We start from the raw sequence: 13,212 nt of genomic DNA, 5'->3' as shown, positions 1-13,212 counted from the left end.
TTACAACAGTTTGCATATGTGCCTCCCACTTGTTAAGGGACCAAAAGTAATGGGACAATTGGCTTCTCAGCTGTTCCATGGCCAGGTGTGTGTTATTCCCTCATTATCCCAATTACAATGAGCAGATAAAAGGTCCAGAGTTCATTTCAAGTGTGCTATTTGCATTTGGAATCTGTTGCTGTCAACTCTCAAGATGAGATCCAAAGAGCTGTCACTATCAGTGAAGCAAGCCATCATTAGGCTGAAAAAACAAAACAAATCCATCAGAGAGATAGCAAAAACATTAGGCATGGCCAAAACAACTGTTTGGAACATTCTTAAAAAGAAGGAACGCATCGGTGAGCTCAGCAACACCAAAAGACCCGGAAGACCACGGAAAACAACTGTGGTGCATGACCCAAGAATTATTTCCCTGGTGAAGAAAACACCCTTCACAACAGTTGACCAGATCAAGAACACTCTCCAGGAGGTAGGTGTATGTGTGTCAAAGTCAACAATCAAGAGAAGACTTCACCAGAGGGAATACAGAGGGTTCACCACAAGATGTAAACCATTGGTGAGCCTCAAAAACAGGAAGGCCAGATTAGAGTTTGCCAAACAACATCTAAAAAAGCCTTCACAGTTCTGGAACAACATCCTATGGACAAATGAGACCAAGATCAACTTGTACCAGAGTGATGGGAAGAGAAGAGTATGGAGAAGGAAAGGAACTGCTCATGATCCTAAGCATACCACCTCATCAGTGAAGCATGGTGGTGGTAGTGTCATGGCGTGGGCATGTATGGCTGCCAATAGAACTGGTTCTCTTGTTGATGATGTGACTGCTGACAAAAGCAGCAGGATGAATTCTGAAGTGTTTCGGGCAATATTATCTGCTCATATTCAGCCAAATGCTTCAGAACTCATTGGATGGCGCTTCACAGTGCAGATGGACAATGACCCAAAGCATACTGCAAAAGCAACCAAAGAGTTTTTTAAGGGAAAGAAGTGGAATGTTATGCAATGGCCAAGTCAATCATCTGACCTGAATCCGATTGAGCATGCATTTCACTTGCTGAAGACATAACTGAAGGGAAAATGCCCCAAGAACAAGCAGGAACTGAAGACAGTTGCAGTAGAGGCCTGGCAGAGCATCACCAGGGATGAAACCCAGCGTCTGGTGATGTCTATGGGTTCCAGACTTCAGGCTGTAATTGACTGCAAAGGATTTTCAGCCAAGTATTATAAAGTGAAAGTTTGATTTATAATTATTATTCTGTCCCATTACTTTTGGTCCCTTAACAAGTGGGAGGCACATATGCAAACTGTTGTAATTCCTGCACCGTTCACCTGATTTGGATGTAAATACCCTCAAATTAAAGCTGACAGTCTGCAGTTAAAGCACATCTTGTTTGTTTCATTTCAAATCCATTTTGGTGGTGTATAGAGCCAAAAATGTTAGAATTGTGTCAATGTCCCAATATTTATAGACCTGACTGTATGGGAAATCATCAACACAGGACAAGCAAACAGAGTGTCTGCCAGGGTTTTGTCATGTAACTTTTTTTTTTTTTTTTAGCACACTTCCTTCCGTTGACTTGATTTTTTCCAAACCCCTCAGGGTACCTGCACACATGATTTAGGGCTCATGCACACGACTGTATGTATTTTGCGGTCTGCAAAAAACTGATCCACAAAAAATACAGAACAGAACAGCTGGCTCCTGATAGAACAGTACTATCTTTGTCCATAATGCAGACAATAATAGGACATGTTCTATTTTTTTGCGGAACGGAAATACGGAAATGGAATGCACACGGAGTACCTTCCGTCTTTTTGCGGACCCATTAAAATGAATGGTTTCGAATACGGACCCCCCCCCCCCAAAAAAAAACGGAACGGACACGGAAAGAAAATACGTTCGTGTGCATGAGCCCTAAGGCATAAATAGGTAAGACAGCACTACTCACTGAGACTTCTCTGTAGGTCCATGATGTGCGGTGCCAGCAGTGTTGAGCCCTAGCCTGCTGGGCTCCCAATAGCCAAGAGGAGAAGAAGATAGCCGCGGCACTCAATGTCTTCAGAAATATTCCAGTGTTAATTCACCAAACAAGTGACGTTTCGACTCGTGTGAGTATCTTTCAAGCAGGAGCTTGAAAAAGACTCACACGAGTCGAAACGTTGCTTTTTTGGTGAATAAGCACTGGAATATTTCTGAAGACATTGAGTGCCGTGGCTATCCTCTTCTCCTCTTGCACACACGATTGTTTTTTACCCAGATTTTCTGTGCAATTTTGTGTGTTCCCGTGCCAAATCCACGTGTGAATTTTTTTGCAGATTTGCAAAGAATGAAATCTGCAGCAAAAATCTGCAGAAAGAATTGCCATGCCGCAGGTTTCAAAAATCCACACTGCAGGAAAACTTTTATACTTTTATTGAAGTTTACTACTGCCCCTTTACAGCAGCGATGTGGCGTCCTGCTGCTCTTAGAAAGTGATTACAAAAGTGATGAGAATTACAGGTCCTTTATGTATTGTTCACACTAATATCTCTGTCCGTACAGGATTCAAGCTAAACCGTCTGAACGCTGTGACCGGGGCGTATGCCAGGGCCTGTGCCCAGGTTGGCGATGAGCATGGAGCGGATGTTGTGGATTTGTGGAGGCTGATGCAGGAAGGTGGCTCGGTAAGAGGAATCGTGGCCTCATTAATGACAGTTTATATATCACCCGGGGGGCTTTCAATCACTGACAGTAGTGTACATATAGCAGTTACTCCCCCTGCTGGCTAAAGCTTATACTTCACCTTCAACATTTGGAGTTCTATTAGATGGGCAAATATTCTAGACGAGTAGCAAGTGACAGTTAAGGGCTCTTTCACACCTGCGTTCTTTTCTTCCGGCATAGAGTTCCGTCGTCGGGGCTCTATGCCGGAAGAATCCTGATCAGTTTTATCCTAATGCATTCTGAATGGAGAGAAATCCGTTCAGGATGCATCAGGATGTCTTCAGTTCCGGACCGGAACGTTTTTTGGCCGGAGAAAATACCGCAGCATGCTGCACTTTTTGCTCCGGCCAAAAATCCTGAACACTTGCCGCAAGGCCGGATCCGGAATTAATGCCCATTGAAAGGCATTAAGCTAAACGTCGTTTTGGCGCATTACCGGATCCGACGTTTAGCTTTTTCTGAATGGTTACCATGGCTGCAAGGACGCTAAAGTCCTGTTTGCCATGGTAAAGTGTAGTGGGCAGCGGGGGAGCAGTATACTTACCGTCCGTGCGGCTCCCCGGGCGCTTCAGAGTGACGTCAGGGCGCCCCACACGCATGGATGACGTGATCACATGGATCACGTCATCCATGCGCATGGGGCGCTCTGACGTCATTCTGGAGCACCCCGGGAGCCGCACGGACTGTAAGTATACTGCTCTCCCGCTCCCCACTACTACTATGGCAACCAGGACTTTAATAGCGTCCTGGCTGCCATAGTAACACTGAACGCATTTTGAAGACGGATACGTCTTCAAATGTTTTTTAAGTTCACTTGCGTTTTTCCGGATCCGGCGGGCACCTCCGGCAAATGGAGTACACGCCGGATCCGAACAACGCAAGTGTGAAAGAGCCCTTAGCGAGTTGTTTTCGACATTCAATTACATGATACAATAATTGCTGCTTGCTCGTTATTGTGATCATTGCTCATTTGACCCTAGAGCATTTACACTGCCAACTACTGGCAAAATTTCTGATTAGATGAGGGGATACGGTGACTTAACGAAATTCGTCCAATCCACGGAAAAGGAATGGTTTATCACTCATCATTTGACCTCTGCACAATATTACATGCAGCAATAATTTCTCAAATTCAAACGACTATGCAAAAATTTAAGCGATTATCTTTCTGTATAATGGGCGCTTAAAGGGGTTTTCCAGACTCCTAATATTGATGGCTTATTTTCAGCATAGATCATCAATATCTGATCGGTGAGGGTCCAACGCTGAGCACCCCCACCAATCAGCTGTTCCTTGCAGCCTCCGGTGCTGGAACTAGCACCGTAAATGGAACAGGAAGCGCAGCGCCATTTAAAGTGCAGTGGCCTTGCTGGGTTACTGCAACTCAGCTCCCACTGAAGTGAATAAAAAGCTGCCAGAGAACAACTTAAAGAGGTATTTCAGTTTTAAAGCTTACATTTATTTGTTTAGTGAATAGTCAGTTATACAATTTTCTAATATACATTTATTTAAAATTTTGCTCACAGACCTTTATTATATTCACACAATAGTCAGTCTCTAAAGAAAAAAAATGGTATGGCCCATTTTTGTCCTGTAAAATGCATCCGTAGGACATGTGAATAGGAATAAAGATGGCGTCAGTCATGTGACCCCCAATCCTGTCATGTGATCTCTGGCATTTAGTTAACTGCCCAGATATCTTAGGGCTCTTTCACACCTGCGTTGTTCTGTTCTGGCATAGAGTTCCGTCGTCGGGGCTCTATGCCGGAAGAATCCTGATCAGGATTATCCTAATGCATTCTGAATGGAGAGAAATCCGTTCAGGATGCATCAGGATGTCTTCAGTTCCGGTACGGAACGTTTTTTGGCCGGAGAAAATACCGCAGCATGCTGCGCTTTTTGCTCCGGCCAAAAATCCTGAAGACTTGCCGCAAGGCCGGATCCGGGATCAATGCCCATTGAAAGGCATTGATCCGGATCCGCCCTTAAGCTAAACGTCGTTTCGGCGCATTGCCGGAGCCGACATTTAGCTTTTTCAGAGTGGTTACCATGGCTGCCGGGACGCTAAAGTCCTGACAGCCATGGTAAGTGTAGTGGGGAGCGGGGGAGCAGTATACTTACCGTCCGTGCGGCTCCCCGGGCGCTCCAGAGTGACGTCAGGGCGCCCCAAGCGCATGGATCACGTGATCACATGGATCACGTCATCCATGCGCATGGGGCGCTCTGACGTCATTCTGGAGCGCCCCGGGAGCCGCACGGACTGTAAGTATACCACTCCCCCGCTCCTACTATGGCAACCAGGACTTTAATAGCGTCCTGGGTGCCATAGTAACACTGAAAGCATTTGGAAGACGGCTCCGTCTTCAAATGCTTTCAGTACACTTGCGTTGTTACGGATCCGGCAGGCACCTCCGGCAACGGAAGTGCATGCCGGATCCCAACAACGCAAGTGTGAAAGAGGCCTTACTGGTGAATAGCAGTTTACTGAGGTGCAGCACATACATACAGTATTAATGCCTGGAGCAGCACTTCAGCATTTCATGTCTGTCAGTGCCTGTGTAGAAGCACATTTGACTTTGTTCACCCTGTTTTCCCTGTATGTGTTGTGTTTCTAATTTACAGTTAACTTTATTAACAACATGACAACATCACCTAGAGACAGGCAGCCATTTTACAAATCACCTTAAAACAGATAGCCATGTAAACCCAAATACAGTGAAGTAGTTGTTATAACAGCCACAATGGTTTCCACCTTTACTCCTATGTAGTTATCCCATGTCCTGTGTGCTGACCCAGCACATATGTCATGTAACACTGTTGCTTACTGAATGTCAGTGGAGTGTCAAATGAGTGATGCCATGTTTCAGTTAGGCCATGGATGCATTACACGGGACTGACTGATTCATGGGCTAAACTAAACCATTCTACTGTGCAGACAGGGGTAAACAACCTTACATAAGAAAGATATTTAAGCAAAATTTTAAATACACGTGTATTTGAATAGTATACCATTTCCTATTATACAAAGAAATACATTAAAAAAAATGGAATACCACTTTAACGGTGAGAGCATCCCTGAGGGAAAGAGAACAGACGTCCACGGAAGGCCTTAGATCACATTACAAAGCCGTGCAATGGATTCAGACAGTAAGATACTGCTCATTGATGGCATTTAGACTTTACTGCATGCAGACAAGGTTATTTGCCTCTGGCACCCACCACACTTTGAGACGGACTGACCATACATATCAGAGATCTGCCACCTCAGTCTAAGAATTGCAGAAATAGTTAATGAAAACGGAATTGCACACTTGTGGGTATTTGGGAAGATTTCAAAGTGAACTTAGAGTGGGACTCGGGGAGGACTACTACTACCATCATTGATGCTGCCAACTATTGGGAGAATTTTACTCTGTAACATTCAAATGACTATACAAAAATTCAAGTGATTATCTTTCTGTAAAATGGGCGCTTAAAGGGGTTTTCCAAGCTCCTCAGGATAGATCATCAATATCTGATCAGTGATGGTCCGACACTGAGCCCCCCCACTAAGCAGCTGTTCCTTGCAGCCTCTGGTGCTGGAACTAGCTGGAAGTAGACTTTTTACTCCTGTATGAAACACTACTCCCATTATCTATTCAATAAAATTTCATTTATTGCAACCAAATGGCCTGGTCGTTGTCGCCACCATTCTCCGGCCCTAACTCTACCTGATCTCCTGCATTGCTAAACATCCACCATCAAGGGCACCCCAACTACCACCAGAGAAAGCCTCCATTCACTGTGCATGACCCTGGGAGAGGCAGAGGGAAGATTGCCACCGTTACCTGTGAGAACTACTACCACCATCATAGCCCATTACCACTTCTTCCATCCTCGCCTCCCCTCTGAATCACTGCAGCAGTATATATATGTGGTTTATTGTCAGTAGGAGGTTTATATGGAGGATGTGGTGGCTTTATTTCAGGAATACTCCACAGTGTGATCCTAGTATGATCTGATATAGAACCCATCACACTTGTAACCGGTTCTTGTGTTCATTCCAGGACTACGCAGTGTACCTGAAGGATGGGCTCCATTTATCAGAGGAAGGCAACCAATTCCTGGAGTCCAAGCTGTGGCCTCTCTTGGAGAAGAAGTTGGGGACCCTGCCTTTTATCTTACCTTATTGGAACGATGTGGACAATAATAACCCAGAATCCTCTCTTTTCCAAAGCATCACCAAAAAGAAAGACTAGTGATCCGCTTCACCAAACCAGGTTCTACCTTAGAACTAGGGATATAAGGGTGTCCAATGCTGCATTTGTGGACAGGATCACCCTCCATGGTTACAAAACATACAGTCTACATGGACGACGTTATAGCTTTAGAAGTATTCATGTAGCCTGTTACATACACTAGACTTCTATGTACAATGCATTCAGAAAGTCTTCAGACCCTTTCATTTTTTTCACATGGTGTTATGTTTTGGCCTTGTGCTAAAATAAAAAAATTAAAAGTTTTCCCCATAATTCTGCACTCAATACCCCATAATGAGAAAGTGCAAACAGAATTGTAAAATGTTTTGCAAATTGATTTAAAAGGAATAGTTAAAATTTCACCAGGACATCTGTTGAGACCCTTTGCTATGATACTCGAAATTTAGCTCTGGGGACCTCCCATTTCTCTTGATCATGTTTGAGATGTTTCTACACTTTGATTGGAGTCAACCTATGGTAAATTCAGTGGATTGGACATGATTAGGAAAGTCACCACCCTGGCAATAGAAGGTCTCACAGCTGACAATGCATATCAGAGCAAAAAACAAGCCATGAGGGGGAAAGAACTGCCTGTAGAGCTCAGAGACAGGATTGTGTGGAGGTACAGATCTGGAGAAGGCTACAAAAATTTCTGCTGCACTGAAAGTTCCTAAGAGCGCAATTGAAACAACCATGACTCTTCCTAGAGCTGGCTGCCCCACCAAACGAAGTAATAGGGAGAGAAGGGCCTTAGCAAGAAAGGTGACCAAGGACCCAATGATCACTCTGGCTGAGCTCCAAAGATTCTGTGTGCAGATGGGAGAAACTTCCAGAAGGTCAAGCAAAGTACAGAGATATTTTTAAAGAAAACCTGATCCAGGATGCTGTGGACCTCAGACTGGGCCGAAGGTTTACCTTCCAACAAGACAATGACCCTAAGCACACAGCCAAGACAACACAGGAGTGGCTTAGGGACAACTGTGGGAATGTCCTTGAGTGGCTCAACCCAATTGAACATCTCTGGAGAGACCTGAAAATGGCTGTCCACCTAAGGTCCTCATCCAACCTGACAGAGCTTGAGAGGATCTGCAGAGAAGAATGGCAGAAAATTCCCCAATCCAGGTGTGCAAGCTTTGTGGCATCATACCCAAGAAGACTGGAGGCTGTAATCATTGCTAACGGTGCTTCAACTAAGTCCTGAGTAAAGGGTCTGAGTACTTATGTCAATGCAAGATTTTAGTCTTTCCTTTTCAATAAATTAGCAAAGATTTCAGTTTGATGGGGGAAATCTGGATTTTAGCACAAGGCCGCAACATAACAAAAAGTGAAAGTGTGTGAAGATTTTTCAAATGCATTGTGAATGACCTCATCTGGTCAGAGGGAGAAGTAACAGACTCCTCTGTGATGGGGGTGCTCCGAACAGCAAATTCACACTTTGGGTGGACCCCGCCGTAGTTTACACTTTTAACTTTCTCAGGTTACGTTGCCCCCCTGTATGTAATGACATTATAATGTAAGGGGCACTGGGGCGATTCTTACTGCAAGTGAAAATGAGTTGTGGAGAAAGGAGAAGGATACAACTCTATAATCTCAATGTCTGTAAGATCTGTGTAATTTCTATCTGTATAAATTAAAGGGTGTAAAAGGGAATGTGTTGCCTATAATTTTTTCTGCCAGTTACAACCAGATAGCGACACATATCCTTATTTTCTCATCTGTTTTTATTTTCTGATTGTAATTTTTTTTTTCTATTTCCTGAACATGATTATGGGGGCGGCCATCTTGCCTGAGCTGTTTTTAACAGCATTTAGAGAGATGTTTTACAGCAGCCACCATGGGCCATAGATTTTTTTAGGCATGCTCTGTGACCTGTGCAGAGGTCAGGTCGAGTAGATATGCTGCGATATCACCTATTGTGAATGGTGGATCCAGTGTTATCTATATGTAGGTGATACCTGTCATTGTAGTCCTGCCTGTGACAGTAATGATGAAAAGTGATCTGTAGAGACGAAGAAGTGACATCTATTATCAGGCTTAGTGACCTTTGTGAAAACTGCATTTTTTTATTTTTTTAATATAGATAGTGACATGGTAAATTAATTATAACATCACTAAAAATTCTTTAAAATACATTTACCATTAAAACTTGATTTAAACAATAGGTGATTTTCTAAAGGGCACATTCCTTTTAATGTGAGGCTGGGTGGAATAATAAACCTCCTTATAATATATTTCTATTTTTGCAAACTCATTATTTGAAAGTGAGCGGCGTGTCCTCCATGCATGTGATTTGCTTGCAAATTCATCTGCCACAGGTAACATCCACCTGCTGCAATCCAGTCTGGTGGACACGCATGTGCAGTGATGAATAAGTCTCTGTACATGTGCAAGCACTGACTGCTCACAGAACCTGAGGCTGCCTGACTGCACAGGCGCAACCCATGTACATCGCAGGCTGTAACCAAGCTAGAATGCAAAGTATTTACACAGGGGAGCGCAGCTCTGGCCGGGAGGAATATTTTCAACATTATGACTGTAAGGCCTCATGCACACGACCGTTGTGTGCACCCGTGGCTGTTGTGCCGTTTTCCGTTTTTTTTCGCGGACCCATTGACTTTCAATGGGTCCGTGGAAAAATCGGAAAATGCACCGTTTTGCAGCCGCATCCGTGATCCGTGTTTCCTGGCCGTGAAAAAAATATGACCTGTCCTATTTTTTTCACGGCCAACGGTTCACGGACCCATTCAAGTCAATGGTCCGTTGGAAAGAACACGGATGCACACAAGATTGGCATCCGTGTCCGTGATCCGTGGCCGTAGGTTAGTTTTTATACAGACGGATCCAAAGATCCGTCTGCATAAAAGCTTTTTCAAAGCTGAGTTTTCACTTCGTGAAAACTCAGAACCGACAGTATATTCTAACACAGAAGCGTTCCCATGGTGATGGGGACGCTTCTAGTTAGAATACACTACAAACTGTGTACAAGACTGCCCCCTGCTGCCTGGGGAGGGGGGGGGAGGGTCTGCCCTCTGCTGCCTGGCAGCACCCGATCTCTTACAGGGGGCCGTGATCAGCACAATTAACCCCTTCAGGTGCAGCACCTAAAGGGGTTAATTGTGCTGATCACGGCCCCCTGTAAGAGATCAGGGCTGCCAGGCAGCAGGGGGCAGACCCTCCCCCCCCTCCCCAGTTTGAATATCATTGGTGGCCCGGGCGGGCCCCCCCCCCCCTCTATTGTAATAAAAGGTTGGTGGCCAGTGCGGCCCCCCCCCCCCCCCTCTATTGTAATAATTCGTTGGTGGCACAGTGTGCGCCCCCCCCCCCCCCCCCCCCCCTCTATAGCATTAACAACATTGGGGGCCAGTGTGCGGCCCCCCCTCCCCCCCCCCCCCCCCCATCATTGGTGGCAGCGGAGTTCCGATCGGAGTCCCAGTTTAATCGCTGGGGCTCCGATCGGTAACCATGGCAACCGGGACGCTACTACAGTCCTGGTTGCCATGGTTACTTAGCAATAGTACAATAGTAAAAGATTCATACTTACCTGGGAGCTGCGATGTTCGTGTCCGGCCGGGAGCTCCACCTACTGGTAAGTGACAGGTCTGTGCGGCGCATTGCTAAATGAACCGTCACTTACCAGTAGGAGGACCTCCCGGCCGGACACGAACATCGCAGCTCGCAGGTAAGTATGAATCTTTTACTATTGTACTATTGCTAGTAACCCGCTGCCACCAATGATCGGGGGGGGGGGGGGAGATTGGGAGGCCGCACACTGGCCACCAATGTTGTTAATGCTATAGAGGGAGGGGGGGGGCCAATGGGGGGCGCACACTGTGCCACCAACGATTTATTACAATAGAGGGAGGAAGGGGGGGGGCGCACACTGTGCCACCAACGAATTATTACAATAGAGGGAGGAAGGGGGGGGGGCACACTGTGCCACCAACGAATTATTACAATGGAAGGGGGGGGGGGGGCCGCACTGGCCACCAATGATATTCAAACTGGGGAGGGGGGGGGGGGGGGGGGGGGGGGGGGTCTGCCCCCTGCTGCCTGGCAGCCCCTGATCTCTTACAGGGGGATAGATAGTACAATTAACCCCTTCAGGTGCGCACCTGAGGGGTTAATTGTGCTGATCACGGCCCCCCGTTTTTTCGTCCGTGGGTCTTCCTTGATTTTTGGAGGATCCACGGACATGAAAAAAAAGTCGTTTTGGTGTCCGCCTGGCCGTGCGGAGCCAAACGGATCCGTCTTGAATTACAATGCAAGTCAATGGGGACGGATCTGTTTGACGTTGACACAATATGGTGCCATTTCAAACGGATCCGTCCCCATTGACTTTCAAGTAAAGTTCTGGGAGTCCCTTTTATACCATCGGATCGGAGTTTTCTCCAATCCGATGGTATATTTTAACTTGAAGCGTCCCCATCACCATGGAATGCCTCTATGTTTAGATATACTGTCGGATTATGAGTTAGATCGTGAAACCTCATTTCCGACAGGTATATTCTAACACAGAGGCGTTCCCATGGTGATGGGGACGCTTCTAGTAGAATATACTACAAAACTGTGTACATGACTGCCCCCTGCTGCCTAGCAGCATACCGATCTCTTACAGGGGGCCGTGATCAGCACAATTTAACCCCTCAGGTGCCGCACCTGAAGGTGGTTATTGTACTATCATATCCCCCTGTAAGAGGATCAGGGCTGCCAGGCAGCAGGGGGCAGACCCCCCCCCCTCTCCCCCAGTTTGAATTCATGTGGTGGCCAGTGCGGCCCCCCCCCCTTTCTCCTCTATTGTATAATTCGTTGGTGGCACAGTGTGCGCCCCCCGCCCGGCCCCCCCCCCCCCCCCCCTTCATCCTCTATTGTAATAATTAGTTAGTGCACAGTGTGCACCCCCCCCCCCCTTCCTCCCTCTATTGTAATAAATCGTTGGTGGCACAGTGTGCGCCCCCCCTCCTTTCCCCTCTATTGTAATAAAATCGTTGGTGGCACAGTGTGCGCCCCCCCCCCCTTCCTCCTCTCTATTGTAATAAATCGTTGGGTGGCACAGTGTGCGCCCCCCCCCCCCTTCCTCCCTCTATTGTAATAATCGTTGGTGGCACAGTGCGCGCCCCCCATCGGCCCCCCCCCTCCCTCTATAGCATTAACAACATTGGTGGCCAGTGTGCGGCCTCCCATCTCCTCCCCCCCTTCCCCCCCGATCATTGGTGGCAGCGGTTACTAGCAATAGTACAATAGTAAAAGATTCATACTTACCTGGGAGCTGCGATGTCTGCTTCCGGCCGGGAGCTCCTCCTACTGGTAAGTGACAGTTCATTTAGCAATGCGCCGCACAGACCTGTCACTTACCAGTAGGTGGAGCTCCCGGCCGGACACGAACATCGCAGCAGCCGGTAAGTATGAATCTTCTACTATTGTACTATTGCTAAGTAACCATGGCAACCAGGACTGTAGTAGCGGCCTGGTTGCCATGGTTACCGATCGGAGCCCCAGCGATTAAACTGGGACTCCGATCGGAACTCCGCTGCCACCAATGATGGGGGGGGGGGGATGGGAGGCCGCACACTGGCCACCAATGTTGTTAATGCTATAGAGGGAGGGGGGCGAGGGGGATCCGATGGGGGGCGCACACTGTGCCACCAACGAATTATTACAATAGAGGGGGGGGGGAGGACACTGTGCCACCAACGAATTATTACAATAGAGGGAGGGGGGGGGGGGCCCGCACTGGCCACCAACCTATTATTCAATAGAGGGGGGGGGGGGGCCGCACTGGCCACCAATGATATTCAAACTGGGGAGGGGGGGGAGGGTCTGCCCCCTGCTGCCTGGCAGCCCTGATCTCTTACAGGGAGCCGTGATCAGCACAATTAAACCCCTTCAGGTGCCGCACCTGAAGGGGTTATTTGTGCTGATCACGGCCCCCTGTAAGAGATCGGGTGCTGCCAGGCAGCAGGGGGCAGTCTTGTACACAGTTTGTAGTGTATCTAACTAGCAAGCGTCCCCATCACCATGGGAACGCTTCTGTGTTAGAATATACTGTCGGTTCTGAGTTTTCACGAAGTGAAAACTCAGCTTTGAAAAAGCTTTTTTTTTTTTGAATCAAATCGTTTTTATTAAACAATAAATACATATTATAACATAATACAATATGTTGACTTTTTCTTTCTTTACATTATCCACTATGCAGATTCAGTGAACAACAATACTCATAAGTATATCACCACTAAGTATTATCATGAATCCATACAATACATATACCTTTGC

General features: G+C 46.7%; 2 protein-coding genes across 2 annotated transcripts in view; both read left to right on the top strand.

The window, feature by feature from the left end:
• Window positions 1-2,873, top strand: part of CPSF3 (cleavage and polyadenylation specific factor 3) — a 67,539-nt gene extending 64,666 nt beyond the window's left edge. The window contains exon 19 of the transcript XR_005778167.1: window positions 2,847-2,873. The gene's annotated coding sequence lies outside the window, so the exon portion shown is untranslated. The remainder of the gene's footprint in view (window positions 1-2,846) is intronic.
• LOC120997417 (isoamyl acetate-hydrolyzing esterase 1 homolog) overlaps window positions 1-7,752 on the top strand; it is a 31,788-nt gene extending 24,036 nt beyond the window's left edge. Inside the window, exons 6-7 of the mRNA XM_040427497.1 lie at window positions 2,543-2,664; window positions 6,751-7,752. Coding sequence (XP_040283431.1) covers window positions 2,543-2,664; window positions 6,751-6,942 — 314 coding nt within the window. The 3' untranslated portion in view covers window positions 6,943-7,752. The remainder of the gene's footprint in view (window positions 1-2,542; window positions 2,665-6,750) is intronic.
• Window positions 7,753-13,212: the final 5,460 nt, after the last annotated feature.

The sequence above is a fragment of the Bufo bufo genome, chromosome 4 (assembly GCF_905171765.1).
Source record: "Bufo bufo chromosome 4, aBufBuf1.1, whole genome shotgun sequence".
NCBI classification, from domain to species: Eukaryota; Metazoa; Chordata; class Amphibia; order Anura; family Bufonidae; genus Bufo; species Bufo bufo.
The sequence above is the reverse complement of the archived record's forward strand: the minus strand, read 5'-3'. Positions and strand labels throughout refer to the sequence as shown.